This window comes from Salmo salar, chromosome 07 (assembly GCF_965601325.2).
Source record: "Salmo salar chromosome 07, fSalSal1, whole genome shotgun sequence".
In the NCBI taxonomy this organism is placed as follows: domain Eukaryota; kingdom Metazoa; phylum Chordata; class Actinopteri; order Salmoniformes; family Salmonidae; genus Salmo; species Salmo salar.
This window is the reverse complement of record NC_138297.1, coordinates 46,286,934-46,310,000: the sequence shown is the minus strand read 5'-3', so window position 1 is coordinate 46,310,000 and position 23,067 is coordinate 46,286,934. Positions and strand designations below refer to the sequence as shown.

The following is a 23,067-nucleotide window of genomic DNA, read 5'->3' as shown; positions in this document are numbered from 1 at the left end:
TCTAGCTAGCCCCTGGCACAATGAAAGAGAGGAGAGAGGAGGAGGGGAGAAAGGAGGAGGAGAGAGCAGAGAGTGGAGGAGGGACGGGACATGGAGGGAAGGGGGGAGGAGAGAAAACAGGCGGAGGGGAGAGAAGAGAGAGGAGGGGGGAAGGGAGGAGGTGGGAAGTGGGAAGGGGGGAGGAGGGAAGGGAGAAGGGGAGAGAGGAGGAGAGAGAGACTCAGATACAGCAGCAGACATACACAGCATGATTTCCTTGCTCCTGTCAGTCAAATACTGATGACTGAGACAAACAACTCTCTCTCTCACACACACACACACACACACACACACACACACACACACACACACACACACACACACACACACACACACACACACACACACACACACACACACACACACACACACACACACACACACACACACACACACACACACACATAAACTAAATGACAGAGCACTGAAAGGATCATCAGTTATGACTCAAGAAGAATGGAGGGTGGTAGTGGGGAGGGAAGAGAGGGGGACGAGAAAAAGGGAAAGCTGGACTTGGGGGTAAATATATAACCCTCTGGGCCAGGGCCAGTGACAGGCAGAACAAATGGATCCCTTCTTCATTAGGTACAGCGCTGTGTGTTTGTGTCTCACTGAGATGAATGGGGTGCAAGCATCGAGCTGAGACAAGGCCATTACATGCTTGAGAATATGCAATCTAGTGTGTGTCTGTGTGTGCAAGCAAGAGAGTGTGTGTGTGCGTGTGTGTGTGCCTTTATGCGCAGCAAACAGAGTTTCTCCTGATTTAATAAAAGGGTGTTTTGTAATTAATTGAGGGGGCGGACCATCAACCTACGATAATCAATAATGTGCCTCCTAGTTAAATGAATTAATTCTAGTTAGGCCTGGAGGTACAGTCTAGACATTATTGGGACGACGTGCCATATTAAGAAAGATGTCCTCTCTTTGTCCTGGAGCAAGGGCGAAGAACTGTTCTCCGTTGAGACCTACCTGACCGCTTCATGACCGCTTGCTGATTGAGGTTTGGAGCCAAGATTTCAATGGGGTTTCTTACCATTTCTCAGTGGGTTTTCTTACCTCGAATGTAATTTTGACTGTAACTTGAATACTTTCAGGTCCTGGAGTGGGTGAGGTCACCTGAGGTTCCAAATATGCCCTGAGAACCTAGACTGTGGTTTTGGCAGAACGACCGAATCCCTCAACGTTGAAAGCTGATGGTGTTATTGTGGTTGAGGAATGACTGTGGTTTGGCGGGACTGTGTCCCATGGACATGGTGATCAGGACGAAACACCTAAACTCCCTCTTATTCCTGTAGTTTTACTTTCTTGGACACTGAGATTGACTTTAGAGCAGATTTGTAGTGGTGTAAACAGCAAAAGCTCTGTCATTATGGACACTATAACTGACCTGAGAGCAGTTTTGTAGTGGTGGATGGCCTCTTGGTGGCGCCCTCTGTCTTTCAGGAAGTTGGCGTAGTTGTAGTGAACCTTGGCGTTGTGAGGCAACGTCTGGATGCCAGACCTGTAAAGAGAGAGAGAGAGGATGAGGGGAAAAGTAGGAGAGGCAGTGAAACAGATGAACATAACACACCCACACGAAACCACACACCCAAGACAACTCTCGCTTGGCTTCGGTCGTGGCTGCTAGCATTCTTAATGAGCAATCTTCAAAACAAGGCCAAATCAGGAAGTGCAGTCGCCTTTTACCGCATGTGTTTGTCTCAAGTTCTATGAGTTATTGATGGTGTTTGCGTTGTCATCAACTGCAATTCGACTGGGGGAACTGAATTTGCTCATCCTGGTCCATTGCGGATTGATACTACATTTTAATAAAAAGCTTAGGCCACAGTAACGAGTGATGGTAACAGTAAAAATCAATATGTTTGGAGTGTTGACGGTCAACATTGTTGTGATTGGCTTCAACGAGCCTACATGTCTTTCCTCATCGCACTTCTCCTAAAATAAAAAATACTAGGCTCCTGTAAATTGTACATGTGTGGGGCACGTTCTCAAGAGCAAAATATAGCCTAGGCCTACCGTTGATACGGGATTATAGGACTAAATCATTTAAATATGTTTGGAGGAGCACGTCTTTGGTAATTGGATGAGAGGTGCTGTTTGGAGATGGGGATGGATACCTGAACAAGTGAAATTAAGAATGCAAGTAAGATTTGTTCGTATGTTTTAGGATGTGAAGTATATTTTTTAATTCAAGGCACTCTGACGAATAGACCATTTAAACACCTTTTATAGATAGGCTACTTTGCAAGGCAAGGATAAAAAAGACAATGCATTGCCATTGAACCAGCATTCGTTAGTAGCCTAGGCCTAAGGGTAGCCTATGAAGGGCTTGGTCTTTAATCATATAACCCCCCCCAAAAAAAGCTATCTGTTTTTTAAAGCCACAACAATATTTCTACATTGGATGGGGTCAGAAGCATGAAATCATAAATCGCTTCTCTTGTACCGTGGCACTGTTCGCACATGTAGGCCTAAATGTCTTTACGCATAACATTTGCACGTCTATACAAAATACTAATATTGTATCATTGTATCCTATTTGCAAGGCAGATTCTCAACAACAACAACAAAATCTGCCGTTGACATGGCATTATAGGACTGAATGGTTTGAAGGAGCGTGTCTTTTGGAATCGGACGAGGGCCGCTCTTTGAAAATGGAGATGGATAGCTCACTCGAACAAGTTCAATGAATTATGCAGGTATGTGAATTATAAATAATAAAAAGAATGAGGGCTAAAACCTCTCAAATATTTCAAAGCACTCTCAGTAGACCATTTAAAAGCCCTTTAATCATAGGCTATTTGGCTAATGGCCAGGATAAAAATACACAGCTTTGAGATGCTGCTAAACCGGCCTTCATTAAGAGGAAGGTAGGCTGTGCTTGGTTTTGGAGGGAAACCAGTCGTTTCTAACTACGAGATTCACCGGCACAAAAGGTACTGTGTCATGGCTGGATAGGCTGCGCTTCCGCTCTCGAAATCCATGCCATTACCAACTGCATTACTGTTAAGACCTGCTTTTCGTGGGTCTTAAATCGTCCCTTTAGCGCTGCATGAAATTGTCACTATTGCGCTAGTTTTTAAGGACACACCTCAAATATTGCCCTCCCACTTCAGCGCAAGCTAGCTGATGTTAGACAAGTAAATTGCCTAGATCCCAGAATGAGAGATGAAGGGATGGAGGTATGGAGGGATGAAATGAGCTGTCTTAGTAGCATGTCCTTATCTGTTAGCGAGGCAGACAGAAAGAGGAATGGACAGATAAACGAATCGATAAACAGCATGCGGCCGAGTCTGGGAGAGAGATGACGTCTGCTGAGGACATATACTGTAGATGGGGTCAGGGGGTGTGCTTGCGTGCACCCGTGTGTGTGTGTGTGTGTGTGTGTGTGTGATTAGCATGTAATCTGACCTTGCCATGTTCTGATAAACAGCTTTATATTCACACCCATTAATCTGGCTTGTAAAACAACATGGAAAGGAGAGTGTGTGGAAGGAAGGAGAGAGGAAGGGTAAATAGTGGGAGAGAGGAAGAGAAAATGTGTGTGGAAAGAGCGAGCCTCTCTAATGTGCTACTGGTGATAACTTACATGAATCAGGGCCTGACACACACACACACACACACCCACACACCCACACACACACACACACACACACACACACACACACACACACACACACCCCCCCATCCCACTGACCTGAAGAGGGACTCCCGGGACAGCCAGATGTCGTTCTGCTGAACGGTCTTCCAGGAGAAGAGCAGGAGGAGCAGCAGCGTGGAGACGGTCAGGGCCGTGGTGCCCCAGCGACCCACCACAGAACACAACCTCCCCAGGCCATGGGCCACCAGGATACAGTAACCCATACTGGGGGAGGAGGGAGGGGGAGGGGGTAAAGGGGAGAGAGAGGGAGAGGGGAGTGAAGAAAGATGGGGATAAAAGGTCAGAGAGAAGAAGGGGGGTGAAGATGAGGGAGAGAGGAGTGGGGGGAAGGAGACAGGATGGGGGAAGGAGAGAAGTTAGAGAAAGGTATGTGAGTGAGGAGGGGAGGCAGGGAAAGAGAGGGGAGTTGGTAAAAGTAAAGAGGGGGAAGGGAGAGATGTAGTACAGGGAAAGAGAGAAGAAAGAGGAAGGAGAGGAGGGGAGCCGAAATGAGGGGGGATGGGAAGAGAGAAAGAGAGATATCTTTCAATTATCTCCCACTCACTCATCTCCAGTCCAGTGCTGCAGAGTAAGTACATACATGAATAAAACTTTGTATTCATCCTGCTCTCAAACTCATTCACTACTCTGAGACCAATGTGCTTCTCTAGTGTTTTCCCTGGACAGGATTCAATAAGAAAATGACACAATAAAATGACACATGAAGAAAACGCCCCTCTCTAGAACAGGAAGCTCTCATTGGCCGCTCATACACTTCCTGTTTATGGTTAAGACGTCCCTGGTCGCTGTGTCCTGACAGTTTGAGCTAAACATAGCGTGATGAGCCGCTCCCTTAGTTGGAGGAGTCTGATGGCTTTAACAGCACGTCCACACACATATGATGCATGTACACATGCACACACACAAGAAAATGACGTGCTTTTCAGTTATCCAGAGTTCAAGAAGTCCTAGAAGTCTATCCAAGAATCCCCCCTCTCCAATCCCACAGTACACTGTTTTTCCACAGGAAATATAACATGGCTGCTTCCTTACAATCCCCTTCCTCCCCAAACACACACACCTAAGACTGAACAAACCACATCTCCCACCCCAATGCTGTCTCACACCCCTGTGTGTGTGTGTGTGTGTGTGTGTGTGTGTGTGTGTGTGTGTGTGTATGCACATTCATCGGTGCGTGCATGTGTGTGTGTGTACAGGGCAAACAGGGCTCTCTCATTCCTTCCACACCATTGCAGTTTCCACTACAAACCCAGACAGAAGGAAGGAAAGTGGGTGGACAACATAAAACCAGGAGACATTGTGAGAAAGTAACACAGAGGAAAATCAGCTTGAGAGAGAGAGAGAGACAGAATGTGAGAACAGGTTGAAAAAAGAACGGAGGCGGTGTTAAAAGTACAGATGTGATAGAACGAGACGGCGACAGACAGACAGAGGAGAAGAGCGAGAGAGGAGCCAAAGAGAGTGATTGAAACCGAGGGAGAATAAATGGGAGAGTGCTAGCGGTCAGCTATTTAAAGTCTGTCTGCTGATTTACAGTATCCTCCTGAGTGTGTGTGTCAGACAGAGAGAGAAAGGGAGACAGAGAGAGAAGAAAGAGCGAGAGAGCACCCAGACAGTCCCGGCAGCCATCAGTCCTGCTTTAGACATTCTGCTGTTAGAGCTAACGGCCTAGCCAGTGCTAATATTTACCCTGGCGCACGGCACGGCCCACCCCCCCCGAATCAGAGTCCTGGGTGGGCGGACAGGGATGAATGCCAGCCTAAGTGGGGACCTTGATATCACACGCTGGAATTCACTGAGCAGAAAACTATCCTCATTACAGGGGTCTGGCTGATAATACACAGCGGGGATGGGCACACACACTGCACAACTCCCATCTGAGTACTGTGTGTGTGTGTTTGTGCGTTGTGCGTGAGTAAGCATAATAAGCCTTTGAGGCCTGTGTGAAACAACGCATGTGACATATGAGAGAAGTGCAGTCTCTCAGAATGACACGGTGTGTGTGTATGCGTGTGTGTGTGTGTGTGTGTGTGTGTGTGTGTGTGTGTGTGTGTGTGCGTGTGTGAGAGAGCAGGCACTGTGACGTTGATCTCAGACAGCAGACCGTAAACTGAGTGAATCAGCATTATCATGAATGAGATTACCCTGCGCTAATTGTCCTCTCTCTGAAAAGCCCCGCCACTAGATTCAGCTGAAATGGCCGCGCCTCTTTCAGTTGTATAGCCCTGCCACACACACACACACACACACACACACACACACCAAGCCTGCCTGCCTGCCATGATAACGTTCCAGCATTCCCTCTTGCTCTCTTGAGGAGTAAAATGGTTGTGTGATTGCAGGCAGCGGAAAAGCTCTCAAAAAACACACGGAGCAGAACTCCGTTTCCCCGGAGATGCCTTCGTACGCTTGGGGCTTCATTAAAAAGTTCCGCTAGCGCGTTCGTCAGAAAGTCAGACAAAGGGAAGGTATACAGCATCGGAGAAAATCAATTAACAACACACAGAATGATAACTGAGAACCTGGCAAATGTTTAATTTGAAAAGCAAACAAAGATTTTGTCTGCAGGCACGGCAAAGTGGAAAGGGATAGTAGAAATGTCCTATTACACAAGATTCCAATCTATTCCAATACATTCTCATACACCCACACACATCCACATTCTGTCTCTCTAGCCGCAATCACAAATCACACATCTCTCTCTCTCTCTCATGTAAACAGTCACACACACACACACACACACACACACACACACACACACACACACTCACTCAAACGCTAGCTCACATAATTGCAATCGCTCTCTGTCTCACACACACACACACAATCTCGATCCCCTTTTGCATTTGCAGCGGGTTAGTGATGCATCTCTAATATCTCAGGCTGGGGTGGAATTCATTTAGCGGGCGAGTGGCGAGCTCCGCGTGGGCGATATTAAACCCTGGGATGGGGAACCTGTCTGCATGGAAATCACTACTAATCCTGCGCTCAGCTACGCAGATGACTCAGGGAGTATAAGTGAAAGTCCCCTGCAGACCCGAGCAAGGAAAGATTAGCAGAATGAATAGTTTGAGGGGTGGCGAGGGATTGAGGGAGGGAGAGAAGGAGGGAGGGGGGAATTAGAACTATTTGAGTTAGGCTGCGATAGGGAAAGGAAGGAAGAGGGTAGGAGGACGTTAAACGGGGATATAGAGCAGGACAAACCCTATTGGATGTGCAGAAACCTCCCTAAAGCAACCATGTCCAATAGAAACTACATTTAGATGGAAGTGAAAACCCTGTGCCCAGCCATGTGTCTGGACTACATTTAGCCTAACAGGTAACACACTGCAGGCAGAGGCAGAGATGAGGGGTCTCTCTTTAGCGTCGCCTCATGTTCCCTTCACTTTAAATCAATCCCAGCATGCCCTCTGCCTCGTTGACAAGTATTCCACTGCGCTGGTTAGTTACACTGAGGCTGTAATAACACACATACTGTACTGTACAGTACATATACCTGCCTGAGACGATACAACACATACACATCGGGAAACAGTTGCATGTTTTCTGTTTGATCAGCTCTCCAACGGTACAGGAGGAGGAGTTCCGTACTCCTCCTATCACAGCAATGGGAAGTGCTTTTGAGGTGGATCGTTTACATATTTCAGAAGCATCTGTTGACACTTTATTCTGTCATTATGCAGGAGTTTAAGTGAGTGGAGAGAGATGAAGTGAGCAGATTTTACACAGCTCCCCCCCCCCCCCCCCCCCCCCCCATGGCTTCCTCCAGGCTATATACTCTAAACTCTCAACCTGCAGGAGTGTGTCTGTGTGCGTGCAGGCAAGCATGTGTGTTTAAAGGGCAGAGGCCCCCAAGGGCCCATCTGAGCCTGATCAGGGCTCCGGGCCCCTACGGCCATGATAATCTTACACACACACACACACGCATGCGCACACACATACATACACACACAGGGACCGGATTAGCAGAAAGAGATGGGGGTAGGCCGTGAGACAGGAAAATGGAAAGTCGAGAGAGAGAGAGAGAGAGAGAGAGAGAGAGGAGAGAGAGAGAGAGAGAGAGAGAGAGAGAGAGAAAGAGAGAGAAAGAGAAGAAGAGTGTTAGAGCATTGACAGACAAACAGAATTAGATTATCTTATATGATATCAGCATCAGGAAAAATAAATAGAACAATATTATCTGGGAAGCCCTTGAAAGCACTGAAGGAGGAAGGAGCCCTTAGAGAGATGCAAGGAAGCGGGAGAGAACAGAGAGATGGAGAGAGCAGAAAGTAAAGGAGAGAGGGACAAGAGAGCGTAAAGGAAAGAGGCAGGAGAGAGAGAGCACTTCATAGGAATCCACTACAAGGACGTACCAGAGGCCCTTGACCGAAGTGTGAAGCACAGCAGAAAATCAAAATAACCTGTGTGTGTGTGTGTGTGTGTGTGTGTGTGTGTGTGTGTGTGTGTGTGTGTGTGGTGTGCGTGTGTGATGCACTCTCCATATGTTCAATCACTCACTCGTACACACTCTTGTAAACTCCCGCACAAATAAACACACTAGGGCAGTCCCCAACAACAAAAATATATTGGTCGACCGAGTCGTCTGTTTTTGGATGAATTTTTTTTTTTTAAGTGTATTTTTATATAAATCAACTAGAGTAGATGTAGGATAAAAATGAAGACACACAAATTACTAAAAAGAGAGAGCCAGAGATCAATATAGCCTAAACAGAACCTGGTCCTCCTGCTGCTCACTGTTTCTGGCCTTCGCAAACAATCGACCAGTTGACTAAATGGGGTCAGCCCTAAAACACACACAAATGCATTAAGGGCAACCACGCTAGTCTACACACTACTGCACACGGGAGAATTACACCAGCTATCTAATTACAAACCATCCTAACCCAGAGAGGTTTAGAGGTGGGAAAACACACACAACACACACATTACCTACAATAACACACACACACACACACACACAACCCACCTGGGCATGTAGAGGACCCTCTCTGCCACCACGAAGCCCACTCTGAAGAAGAGGTTACTGGCCGGGATGAAGGGAAAGACCAGGAACAACACCCCCAGCAACACCTCCCTATTCTCCAACCTCTACAGAGAGAGGAGGGAAAGAGAGAGAGGGAGAGAAAGTGTGAAAGGTTAGCACGTCCATAGGAAAACCAGAGCCTAAAATTCCCACATTTAATCATTTTGCCTGTTGCCTTCATGTTGTACGCAGTAGCACACATACTGTCCAGTGTTCGAATACATAACGTGCACGTAAGCACGCCCACCTCAAACAGCAGTGGAAATAGATCAATGGCATATTCATTATACATGTCACACTTAGTTACTGAGCATATCTGACTGATGCCCTGAAATACCGAAGCCCGACGGCGATTGAGTAGATCATTAAAAACAGTTCATTCATTTTAAATCTACTCTGCGTTGAACCGATTCATTTTTAATAAGAGAGGAAAATCCCTCTGTATTTTTCCATTCTGAACATAGCCGGCGTGGTTATTAGAACAAACAGAAGCTAATTGGTCTAATGACTGTGCCCTCAGTAATGGCGTTGATTCCCTCGTCAAATTACAGTTCCAAAGCCGCGGCGTCTTAATTAAGCCGCCGGTCCAATCCACGCCTCATTCTCTTGTCGACCTCCTAATCACACCGCGGGACGTACTCTACAGCGTGCGGACATAGATAGGATCACACACTAAGTCAACTACAGACACACACACATGGAAGCACACAGACTGGGGGCGAGATATTGTGCCATAGATAGGACCACACAGTAATTAACACATGCACACACACTCTCCCCCATTCAACCGTGCTGCTCTAAGCAGTGTGATCCCATACAGTAGGCAGTGGAGTGGACCAGTGAATGGATGGGGGAGGTTGGGTCTCTCTCTCTCTCTCCCCCCCCCCCTCTCTCTCTCTCTCTCCCTCCCTCCCTCCTCCCTCCCTCTCTTCTCTCCTTGAGAAGTGTAGAAGAGAGCAATGTCTCAACTGCTTCTCCGTTGCCATGGTGACGGCAGCAGGCGCCTGTACAACGTCTGTCACAGTTTGTCAGGCGGTGACACAGCTGCTTTAACCTTGCAGACCTGTCTCCCTCCATCCTCCTCCACATCTCTGTCATCTGTTCATCTCTTCTCGCTCTTCCGCCCCGTCAATCTCTCCATCCCTTTACCAGTCATCTCCTCAGTCCTCTACTCTCTTGTCAACTCTTTCCTTTCCATTCCAAATGTCCTCTAGTTTCCTGTCAGTCTACTCCTCTCTCTTCTCCGCCTCTCCTCTTTTCTTCCCACCATCCCTCCTTTCCTCTCTCCTCCTCTCTCAACCCCTGGTGTAGAAGAATATTCTGTGCTCCAGCCCAGTGCTCCAGATGACTACTACAACTGATGGATTTCCCTGCCCTTTCACGTACTTGTTCCTCTCAGGCTTTCCCTGCCTTCTCTCATATCTGTTCCTCTCAGGCTTTCCCTGCCCTCTCACATACTTGTTCCTCTCAGGCTTTCCCTGCCCTCTCTCATATCTGTTCCTCTCAGGCTTTCCCTGCCCTCTCACGTACTTGTTCCTCTCAGGCTTTCCCTGCCTTCTCTCATATCTGTTCCTCTCAGGCTTTCCCTGCCCTCTCACGTACTTGTTCCTCTCAGGCTTTCCCTGCCTTCTCTCATATCTGTTCCTCTCAGGCTTTCCCTGCCCTCTCACATACTTGTTCCTCTCAGGCTTTCCCTGCCCTCTCACATACTTGTTCCTCTCAGGCTTTCCCTGCCCTCTCTCATACTTGTTCCTCTCAGGCTTTCCCTGCCCTCTCACGTACTTGTTCCTCTCAGGCTTTCCATGCCCTCTCTCATATCTGTTCCTCTCAGGCTTTCCCTGCCTTCTCTCATATCTGTTCCTCTCAGGCTTTCCCTGCCCTCTCACATACTTGTTCCTCTCAGGCTTTCCCTGCCCTCTCACGTACTTGTTCCTCTCAGGCTTTCCCTGCCTTCTCTCATATCTGTTCCTCTCAGGCTTTCCCTGCCCTCTCACATACTTGTTCCTCTCAGGCTTTCCCTGCCCTCTCACGTACTTGTTCCTCTCAGGCTTTCCCTGCCTTCTCTCACGTACTCTGTTCCTCTCAGGCTTTCCCTGCCCTCTCACATACTTGTTCCTCTCAGGCTTTCCCTGCCCTCTCACGTACTTGTTCCTCTCAGGCTTTCCCTGCCCTCTCACGTACTTGTTCCTCTCAGGATTTCCCTGCCCTCTCACATACTTGTTCCTCTCAGACAGCTGTTGGTTCTGTATGCCTTTGCTGATGATGTACTGACCCCCCCACACCCCCCATGTCAATGGTCAGGGATATAAATCTGGAAGTGACCGACCCTGGAAGTGGTCATTCAAATTCTATGACATTGACTATGTTGCAGACAAACTACTGTATATTGCAGTCACAATGCCCACATCAAGCAATGGCGGCATGGACTGCATTCATCCAGGCGTTGTGTGACCTAGCAGGAAACTGCAATGTAGCCGGGCCTGGAACGCGCCCACAGACCGGGCTTTAAATGCTTCAATGACTTCTTGAGGTCAAGGTTAAGGGCAGGAACCAGGAAGTGACAACCACAGACAGGGGACAGGAGTGATGCACCAATTACTTCCTGGGGTCAAGGGTCACCTGTGCATTCTGCTTGAGGTGGTTGTGGGTGATGATACAGACAGATCTCTCTAGGGGAGTTCACAGGGGTTACGGAGGCAGGTCACACTGATGGCACTGTGTGACACTATGGGACATCTCCCAAGGGCCTTTGTAGCATGTCGGGAGTGTGACGGGAGAGAGGGAGAGAGAGAGAGAGAGCGAGAGACAGAGAGAGGCAGAGAGCGAGGAAGGGAGAAAGCCATTTGACTCATCATTTATCAATAACCCAGCCGCATGCAAACCTCAGCAAAACAGACAGAGCAAAGTGATGTCAGAGAGAGAGACAGGGGAGAGAGGGGGAAAGAGAGAAAAACAGAAGATTGAAATAGGGAGAAAAAGATAAAGAAAGCAGTAAAGGAAGAGACAGGTGTGAGAAAGATGGAATTTCTAGTAATATGAACCCTCCATCATGGTACCACTCCACTCTCATCAGAGGATAAATGTGCTGCACATTACCTTCCATCTCTCTCTCTCTCTCTCTCTCTCTCTCTCTCTCGAAATAAAGCCATCAAAGCAGTGATAACTTGTCTTAACAACCAATGACACTAACCAGCCTAATGAGTTTAACCCTGTCTGATTAGTGCACAGCAGAATACCATTGCTGTATCGTAGAGTATGAGTCAGCTTCTCCTACAGTAATCCCTGTTCCCACCCAGCAGGGGCTGGCCAATTAAATGTTCATCTAATTTCCTCACTCTTCCCTGCTAATGGAAAAGTTTTCATGCTCCCTCTTCTTCCGCTTCCTCTCTTTTACTCTCCCTCTCATTCGTACTGCATCTCTCTATCTAGCTTTTCCTCACTTGAATTTGTCTTTCCTCATCTTGCTCTGGCATGCACACGCACACGCACACGCACACACCTGCGTCGACAGCTGACAATAGCAACTGAGACACCTCTCAATCTGTCTGAGTGGGATGGAGACCAAAGGTCTATTCAGTAACGATGAATGATGCTTTTGACAAGCAGGCTTGATTGAATAAGGCTTGTAGAATGAGTTCATCTCAGGGGAGAAAGAGAGGAGGAGGGAGAGAGCGAGAGGAGAGAGAGAGAGAGAGAGAGAGAGAGAGAGAGAGAGAGAGAGAGAGAGAGAGAGAGAGGGAGGCAGGGTGGATGCACTAAGAGGAGGGTGTCGTGTGAGAGCCTACCCGATACCCACCTGGCATAAACACGCATAGGACACACACTTTTCACACATAATAAGTCTCCTTCTCTAAACACTGCCTGTCACCACGGCAACGCAGAGAAAGCGTGTACTGTATGTTCACGGTGTGGGTCGGGCAAATAACGTGTGAGAGTTTGAGCGACTCCTCTAACAGAGTGTGGTGTGATTGGAAGGTGAGAGTTTTGATAGCATAGTGTCTGTGTTTAGAAACCTGTGAGTATCAGTGTGTAAAAGCAGGCCTAATTCAGAAACCCCTAGCTTCCAACGTAGACTTCAAAGTACTAGACAGATATAACCAATACACTGTGTACAAAACATTCTGACCATTATGCTTGTTCCATGACATAGACTGACCAGGTGAATCCAAGTGAAAGCTATGATCCCTTATTTGTTAAATGTGCTTCAAATCAGAGTAGATGAAGGGGAGGAGACAGGTTAAAGAAGGGTTTTTAAGCCTTGAGACAATTGAGACATGGATTGTGTATGTGTACCATTCAGAGGGTGAATGGGCAGAGACAACATATTTAAGTGCCTTTGAACGGGGTATGGTAGTAGGTGCCAGGCGCACCGGTTTGTGTCAAGAACTTCAACGCTGCTGGGTTTTTGACGCTCAACAGTTTCCCGTGTGTATCAAGAATGGTCCCTCAACCAAAGGACATCCAGCCAATTTGACACAATTGTGGGAAGCATCGAAGTCAACATGGGCCAGCATCCCTGTGGAATACTTCCGACACCTTGTAAAGTCCACGCCCCGACGAATTGAGGCTGTTCTGAGGGCACCTAATCTCCATGTCCATCTCACCTGTAGCGACATGACACAGTGCAGACAGAGGGCGACCATGACCACTCCCAGCAGCAGGGCGGCGACGTTGCGCATGTCCCACAGTGACTCCACCAGGGGTATACTGCCCACCTGCCAGTCATAACACAGCACCGCGGGAGACAGCAGCATCCACGCGTTGAACGCCAACAGGTAGCAGTAGGTCAGGAACCTAGAGCGAGAAGACAAGAGAAGAGGAAAGAACGGAGACAAATAGAAAGAGAGAGGGGGTTCAAATGTTAACTATTGGTCACATTCGTTCATTACATGTACAGGAAGTTGAATCGCACTGTAGTCAATCACACTGTTTACTGCCAACAGTCATGAAAGAACATCCTGTTCCTGTTCTGTTGGTCATCATGTCCTCTGTGAGTTTAGATATGGGGGCTGTGTCCCAAATGGAACCCTATTCCCTCTGGTGCACTACTGTTGATCAGAGCTCTATGGGTCCTGGTCAAAATGTAGTGCACTACAAAGGCCATATGGTGCCACTTGGGACGCAGGAGCCCGAGCGGCTGCGCTATTGATTCTGTCGCACTGGGGGAGCTACCTGAGACCATTACATGGCCACGGACAGAAAGAGAGGAATGAGAGGTCTGCTTGACTGAGCAGGAGACAGAGAAGAGATGGAGAGAGGAGATGGGAGGAGTGGGGGAGTAGGGGAAAGGGAAAGGACTGGTAGCTGAGAGAGGAGAATGAGTAATGAAAGAAAACAGAGCGAGGGGAGCGGGAAGCGATAGAGAACACACACACACACACACAGACACACACACTGTTAAATCACAAAATGATTCTCCATTACAGTCAATGGCTGCCCCTTATCATTTAGAACAGATAAGCTGGCTCCTCTATGGAAATGGAGAGGCTTTAGCTCCAGTCTGAGTGGGTGGCCGTTCCTCTACTCAAGGACTAACTTCTACAACAAACACAGAGCTGTAAGGAACGGTTCTGTATGAACTGCTCTGTAGCTGAAGCTATGACTGGAGATGAGTTAGTGAGTTCGGTACTTGGGATGGTGAACTGTAAGACAAAACTTTTCAAATGGACACATAGTCGATGTGACTTGAAACAGCGAATGGTTAAGGGCATATTTGTGTGCTTCAGTGCACTGAAGAAAATGAATCCTAACACCCACACAAACCCTCACGGGCAGAAACACACACACACACACACACACACACACACACACACACACACACACACACACACACACACACACACACACACACACACACACACACACACACACACACACACACACACACACACACACACACACACACACACACACACACACACACACACACACACACACACACAATAGGGCGATGCTAGAAGTCATTTGCATGTGTGTGTTTCTGCATCCAAATGGCACCCAGCCCTATCTCTGGTCAGAAGTGCATGAGAACACTGTGATACCCTATCAGCATTCTCCTCCCACGCAGAAGAGCAGCAGCTTCAGAGATATGCATAGATTACACATTGATTATCTCTCTGCAGCAAAACAAGCTTCCCATAGAATAGATGGGGAAAGTCAATTCACCATTGATTTGGACAGGCGGGTTCAGATTGCCTGTTGATTTGAGAGGGGATGCAGGGTGAATATGAACTGCTGATATGTCATCGATTTACGGAGGAACATCTAACGCCGGGGGACGACATTAAGTGATCTATTGATAGCTTCACCTAACCTAGTGCTATAGTAGAATGAGGGGAAATCCCTGTTGAATAGGAGGCTAGATAAGTGCAATGGATGCATAGAATATCAACCTTCTCTTTCTGTTTTTGCCATCCAGTCAGGCTGGCTATTGAAGAGAAAGGAGCGGTAGAGATACTCTCTATGATCGGCTATGAAAAGCCAACTGACATTTCCTCCTGAGGTGCTGACCTGTTGCACCCTCGACAACTACTGTGATTATTATTATTTGACCCTGCTAGTCATCTATGAAAGTTTGAACATCTTGGCCATGTTCTGTTATAATCTCCACCCGGCACAGCCAGAAGAGGATTGGCCACCCCTCATAGCCTGGTTCCTCTCTAGGTTTCTTCCTAGGTTTTGGCCTTTCTAGAGAGTTTTTCCTAGCCACCGTGCTTCTACACCTGCATTGCTTGCTGTTTGGGGTTTTAGGCTGGGTTTCTGTACAGCACTTTGAGATATCAGCTGATGTAAGAAGGGCTATATAAATAAATTTGAATTTTAAATTTGAAAGACATACAGATAGACAGACATGCACAAGCATGAACAAACATGTGCACACACACACACACACACACACACACACACACACACACACACACACACACACACACACACACACACACACACACACACACACACACACACACACACACACACACACACACACACACACACACACACACACTTGGCGACTGACAGAACCAGAGAGTTAAACATGGAGGAGTATGCTCACCAACTGCCATGATCAGACTGGAACGGGACATAGATTCAATTCCCCCACCGCCCACAACCCCCCTCTCTCCCCACTAAGCACAACACGCACAGCATTTCCTAACAGAGGAGGAGGAGACAGGGCAGGGAGAAGTGAGGGAGGAGAAAAGAGAGAGAGGAAAGTGATGCATGTTTGAAAAAACGAGAAAGAAAAGGAAAGAGAGAGAAAACGGGAGAGGGAGAAAGAGAGTAATCAAGAAACAGAGAGGGACAGAAGAAAGAGAGAGAGACATCGAGACAGAGAGAAAGAATAAAGGAGGAAATGAATAGCAGTTGCTGACAGGTAGGTGATAGGAGGTTTGAGGACTGTAGCTGTGTCTCCTCGGTCTCCTGTGTTCCAGCATGTTCTCTCTGATCAAGAGTCCTGAAATCAGGTGTCAAACCAACCAGCTTAACAGTCTTAAAGGCTCACACAGTCATTATGTGAGGAGAGCACTCCACACCACTCAGCGCAGAGGATACTGACACACCAGAAAGACAAATACCCTTGAAATACACACACACACACACACACACACACACACACACACACACACACACACACACACACACACAGGTAAATAAATACATGCACGCACATGGGCACACACACACACACACACACACACACACACACACACACACACACACACACACACACACACACACACACACACACACACACACACACACACAGAAAAAGGCAATCACAGACAATGGCACTTGATGTTTAATGGATTAGAATGTGAGTTGCAGTATGACACTCAAGATTCTCAAAAAGCTGTCAGCATTAAATTTGATGTACACACTCAACTAGACAATTACACACACACACACACACACACACACACACACACACACACACCACACACACACACACACACACACACACACACACACACACACACACACACACAAATAGGCAATAACACACCTGACCTTTATGAGAAACGAGAGAGGAATAGAAAACGCTAAATCAACAGAAATGTCACTGGTCTGCAACATGGTCAGTTGAAGATAAAAACACGCCCACACAGTCCCATTAACCAGGCTGGGCTAGACTGTTGCATATCATTTGATAGGTTTGGTTTTTGAGCTTGAACTATTATGAATCATTAGTTATAAAAGGAGACGTGAGGGGGGCCATAATGAAGTTTGGGAGGGGCTGAGTGCAGGGAACACGGTCACATGGGGCAGTACTGATAAGGGGAGGAAGTGTTTAAGGCCCATATCTCTTAGCTCCCTGCCTAGCAATAAGGATGCAATGTGTAGCCATGAGGAGGAGACTCCACCCAAGGTGGGGTATGTATACAGTACCACGGGTGAAACCATGTCTAACGCAGCTGTATTGACCCTCTGGGCAGAATACATTTAGTTTAAAGCTTTCATAGAGTCTGTAGAGTTTTTACTCTGAAAATTAGAACCCAACAAATTCATATAGGAAGCAGCTACTTCTCCAGTCCCCCGCGGTTGATAAATCAGTAATACAAAACTGTAAACCGCAGTCCGCTTGTTTATTCAAATGAATCACTTAAGCACCTACACACACACCCACGCGCACACACACGCACGCACGCACAACACACACACACACACACACACACACACACCACACACACACACACACACAGCTACTTCTCCAGTCCCCCGCAGTTGATAAATATGTCATATCAAGCTGTAACCGCAGTCCGCATGTTTATTCAAATAAATCACTCAAGCACCTACACACACACACAGACAGACATACCTACACACACACACACACACACACAACCTCACACACACCATCACACACACACACAGGGTAGATTAATGACAGAAGGGAGGGCGCTGTGATGAATTATAAATGGATTGGCAGAGAACCGCTGACATGATGGATAATCACTTCTGCATCACCACAGATGGAGTGGGAATGAATGAACACAGACCACACGCACCAAGGACGATACACACTCTTCACACACACACTTCTCATACACACATATCCATATCTGACTGATTGGCAGAATCAAAAGGACAAGGTTAGTCTCAATCCTCAGTATTCACTACGAGACGCATCTCTTCATTAAAACATTATGGAGCACACTGACTGATGGATACATAGACAGCAAATAGATGGCTAGCTGGATGGAAATGTTTTTAACACTGAAACTGACATTCTCCTTTCTCAATGACAAGAGCATCCTTGAGACAGTGCCAGGAAGAAAGTAGGGAAGGAGGCAAAGAAGGATTGGATGTAGGGTATGAAGCGATTTGGGAAGTACATTTCCCAGGTGGCCTTGCAAGAGCTAATGACAGATAATCTGTTGCCAGAGGACAGCTACAGTGTCTGCCACTGCAGATAGGGACCAGAGTGCTACTGCTCACGCACTCGGAGGTCTACAACCATGGGGTAGGCCCTGAAGCCTGGGGAGCGGGTAGGAGGCTAACCCAGGGAGGGAGGCTGTTGTTTGGGTCTATTTGTGGTTCTCTGTATATTCATAGCCTTTTATACAACTTTTAATATAGTGGTTACATGTAGCAGGAAATACAGTATCCTAGCATTTTAGCATTGGAATTGATTTAACATGTCTGTGATAGGGCTAGGAATAACCTGGTGAGCAGGTGAGGAGAGAAGGAGGCTGGGTTGTCCTGCTCCGAGAAGAGAGGCATGGAGCCGCCCATCAGCCAGAGCCTGAAGGACATGATGATCGCCACCTACAGGAGGGAGGAGTGAACAGCAGGACATTACCATTCAACTCGACCTACATTTACAAATATCAACTTAACAGTGAAATGTACCAAAACCTAACATCAAACCGGTGCTTTAACCTACACATTCATCAACTTATATCATGTTAACTGTACCGAACATAACATCGAACCTGTCCTTTAACCTACACATTCAACATGATTGCTATACCAAACAGATGTGTACTGAGATATAGACATAGTTGTATGGTTGTGGTTGATTCTCACATAGAGAGAGACGGCACAGGCTCGTTTGAGGAAAGGGACGGAGATTCTGAGAAGATCCTTCATCTTGGAGCTGGAGAGGTGCCTGGAACACAACAACACGGAGAGATGAAAGGTCAGGGAACAGACCTATAATATTTGAGTCAGAGAACTGACACATACAGTTGAATCCTCCAACAGGGTTAATGGCATGTCTAGTCTCATCGGTTTACCTGTTCACTATTCCACATGTACACTCACTAAGGGCATTGAGACTCCATAATGGGGGATAGAGGAGGATGAGAGGAGAGGAAAGGAGAAGGGAGGTGGAGGAAAGAGAGGGGAAGAGTATGAAGTGTCTTATATAACAGAGGTGCACAGACAGAGACCTGGGGAGAGAAAGACAAGGGGAGAGAAAGAAGAAGAAATCAGTAGAGACAGATAAAAGAAAGACGGAAGTGAGAATATCTGCCAGAGCAAGTCAAGGAAGTGAGAGAGAGAGAGGAGAGAGAGGAGAGAGAGTCTGGAACTCTGGTGTCTATCTAATGCTACAGAGACATTAGAAAGAGAGAAGGAGAGTTTAAAAGAACAAAACAATTGCAAACGGGTGTCATTATCTTGTCACGATGTGTTTGTAAGCCTGTGCAATGCTGTGAAGTGCATTCTAAAAATCCCACAGTCACTGAGGCAGCAACACAGCGAGAGAGAGAGAGAGAGAGAGAGAGAGAGAGAGAGAGAGAGAGAGAGAGAGAGACAGAGAGAGAGAGACAGAGAGAGAGACAGAGAGAGAGACAGAGAGAGAGAGAGAGACAGAGACAGAGAGAGAGACAGAGAGAGAGAGACAGAGAGAGAGAGACAGAGAGAGAGACACAGAGAGAGACAGAGACAGAGAGAGACAGAGAGAGAGAGGGGAAAGCAGGGAGAGAAAGGGGCGAGAGATTCTGAGAGTCGGCAACGCTCACGCAGACAAAATTCCGAGCACGGAATGTAAAGAGACATGTCGACTTTGGGAAACATTACAGATTTGAGCTCCGCTGAAAAGACAGATTTCATGCTGTGTAGAAGAATGAGATGTAACAAACAAACAAACAAACAGACAAACACACACACACACACACACACACACACACACACACACACACACACACACAGAGACAGGTATTGTTGCGTTCTCAGACCTCTCCCTCTCCCCAAAGGCCTGATGGGCAAGACATCACCACGCATCCACACAACAGGACGTTCATTTGTCATGACAACTGTGACCGTGGTTTCAGGGAGGGATGAATGACGAGGTGGAGGGAGGGGGTAGTTTGGGGGTGGAGGGGAGAGACATTGAGATGTGGTTGATTGTTCAAGAGTGGAGCCACCTTCCTCGCACTGCTTAGTGATGCAGTGTGTGTGTCTGTGTGTGTGAGTGCAAGAGTGTGTGCGTGTATTGTCTGTCTTAGACATTATACACCAGGGATCAGTTACACACCATGGAAACATAGACAGACAACACACACACACACATCTCTATATGAAGCACACACATACACACAACATGGGCTTGCAGGAAAAACCCTCCAAAACCCCAAGGACTGAATAACATAAATAACTGTCACTGTGTAACTACTCTCGGCTGGGTGAATAACAGTCCATTCACAACAGGCTATGCTCCAGGCGGCAGGAGCGTTGGGCCAGTAACTGAGAGGTCGAAACCCCGAGCTGCCCTTGAACAGCGCAGTTAGACAACTGCTCCCCGGTCGCCGATGACCTGGATTAAGGCAGCCCCCCCCCCCCCCCCCGCACCTCTCTGATTCAGAGGGGTTGGGTTAAATGCAGAAGACACATTTCAGTTGAATGCATTCAGGTGTACAACTGAATAGGTTATCCCCCCCCTTTCCCTTCCAGTCATTTTTGTAACTCTCCTGCTCGGATGTGGTATTTCTTTCTCCTCCTCCCATGCCATTCAGTCTGTCGCCCTCACGTGCCACTGTTATTTATGCCCCCCTATCAGCTCAGTGGGGAAAAAGGGCCTGGGGTGAAAGTGTTCTGTATAGGAGTTCTGGATCAATGGCAGCGCCTCTCTACCTTCAAACTAACCACATTGTGTTTAAGGTACAGAGGAAAGAATTATATTCTGTCACACACACACACACACACACACACACACACACACACATATATACAGGTCTGACTTCTGCTTTCCACACATATGAAAAAGGAATGAGTTCTGCCTCTCTGCATGTGAGTGGACGTGTTTAACTATACTCGTGGAGACCAGAAAGGTGTGTGTGTACCTATTCCTGTTAATCCCCAGTAGATGTGATGATACCCTGGCACTTAACACTGTCTCATGTTACAATGGATTACCTTCTACTTAGGACTATCTTAGATGACAGCCCTGCACGAGGGAGGTGTGTGTGTGTGTGTGTGCGCGCACGCACGCGTATAAGAGAGTGCAAGGATGCAGCATTCATGGTTAAGTGTCTGTTGGCTTGGTTGGCACACTCTCCTTCTCAGGGGCGACTGGATGAAGCAGTCCCCAGCGTCTGCCCTGCCTTACACCTCAGGTCACCTCTGGGTCAAAAGGGCCGTAGGGATTTCTGTTCCTGTGGTGTGATGGGTGATGTAATGTGAAGGGCTGCGCACACAGCTACAGTGTAGAGGCCAATACAGGCAGGCCTTTGTCGCATCATGCAACGTGTGTGTGTGTGTGTGTGTGTGTGTGTGTGTGTGTGTGTGTGTGTGTGTGTGTGTGTGTGTGTGTGTGTGTGTGTGTGTGTGTGTGTCAATCTCTTGGTACCCCTTCCCTGTGTCTGCTGCCTAATGTCTGCCCGCCCCTTCTACCTGACCCATCCCATCACTACAAAGAGTGGTTCCTGTCCCCCTCTTCCTCCCCCATGGAGGCCCCTCCACTGTCTACAGAAACACAATCATCTCCCAGGCTATTCTCCTCAAGTGGGGAATCAATAAATCATCCCATAACACAAACACAATGGAACAGGAGTCCAGTGAAACTGTAGAAGCTCATCTGATTGGACCCTGCTGCAGGAAAGGACGCAGTGCTGTAATAGCCTCTGTAATACATCTGAACACACCATCCCCCTGTGTCTGTTCGCACGCACGCACGCACGCACGCACGCACGCACGCACACACACACACACACACACACACGCACACACACGCACGCACACACAAGCTTGTACACACATGATTATTTAAAACACAGAAAAAGGGCACTGTCCCTGGTCCGGGGGCATTGGCTGACACAGACTAGGTGCTGTTTGCGCAGCAGTCATGCTACATCTCTGTCCCTGCTGCTTCTCTGTGTTGAATAAGTGATGAGTTCTTTGCTTTATTATCGTACGACGCCGAGTTCAAACAGAAAGGGAGATCAGAGACTGGGTGCTACGGCAACCACCCTGCGGGGCTGGCCCAACCCACAGCGCTCATTTATGCTCACGGTTTATTGACTGGACAGAAGGAAAGGAAGTACCGTTTGGTGAGAATACGTTTTGGAGGAGACCGGAAAGACAATGTTCATGCAGTGTTAGGTGTTGTATCAATGGTGTGAGATAAGGCGTGGTCATACCAGTGTTTGGCAACCTGACAGTCAACCAGATTCCTCAGTGTATCTTAAGAGTGTGCCTCAAAACACTTTGTCAAGGAGTAGAAGGAAAAAGACAGGCAAATGGATAGGGAGTACACAAACACACTCTATAAAATAGCTTTGGAGTGAAACACACACTAACCACACACACACAATAAAACACACACACTATAAAACACACTACAAAATAGCTTTAGAGTGAAGGAGGAGCAGAACGTGATAGGGCAGAGAAGGAGTGTGTGAAACCTATGCACACAGACGCAATCTCACGCACCCAAGAGACCACTTTTATCCTTCAAGAAAGGGATAAACTACAGCAAAGCGGTGTGGGTTGGATGCTGAATCATTGAGCAGTGACAGCGCAGACTATCCTGGAGGGAGGAGGAGAGGAGGAGAGGAGGAGAGGAGGAGAGGGGGAGAGGAGGAGAGGGGGAGAGGAGGAGAGGGGGATTGGAGAGTTGGGGACAGTAATACGAGAGCTCTTAAATCCATGACGACTGTTTCCTTTGTTCAATCCTGCAGGTGATGTCCTGCCAAACGATCTCCTCTGTTGCGGTTGCTTTTAAAACACACCCCCCCCCCCATGTTCATTATGTCATAATCAAGATTAGGTTGCAGGGCTTTGAGAGCAGTGAAGCACAGAAATAACTGCAGCAGTACCCCAAACAACACTCATCCCCCTGCTAGATAGGGTCAAAGTCTGAATTATATAATCACCAAGAGAAAGATTAGGATTGGGA

The 23,067-nt window shown here is 47.5% G+C and overlaps 1 protein-coding gene across 1 annotated transcript in view; it reads right to left on the bottom strand.

Annotated features, from left to right (window-relative positions):
* The window catches only part of LOC106609308 (protein O-mannosyl-transferase TMTC1), a 91,432-nt gene that overhangs the window by 15,363 nt on the left and 53,002 nt on the right, over positions 1-23,067 (bottom strand). Inside the window, exons 5-10 of the mRNA XM_014207977.3 lie at positions 18,756-18,837; positions 18,391-18,494; positions 13,331-13,520; positions 8,670-8,791; positions 3,737-3,904; positions 1,427-1,540 (exon numbers count right to left, since the gene is read on the bottom strand). Of these exons, the coding sequence (XP_014063452.2) occupies positions 1,427-1,540; positions 3,737-3,904; positions 8,670-8,791; positions 13,331-13,520; positions 18,391-18,494; positions 18,756-18,837 (780 nt within the window). The remainder of the gene's footprint in view (positions 1-1,426; positions 1,541-3,736; positions 3,905-8,669; positions 8,792-13,330; positions 13,521-18,390; positions 18,495-18,755; positions 18,838-23,067) is intronic.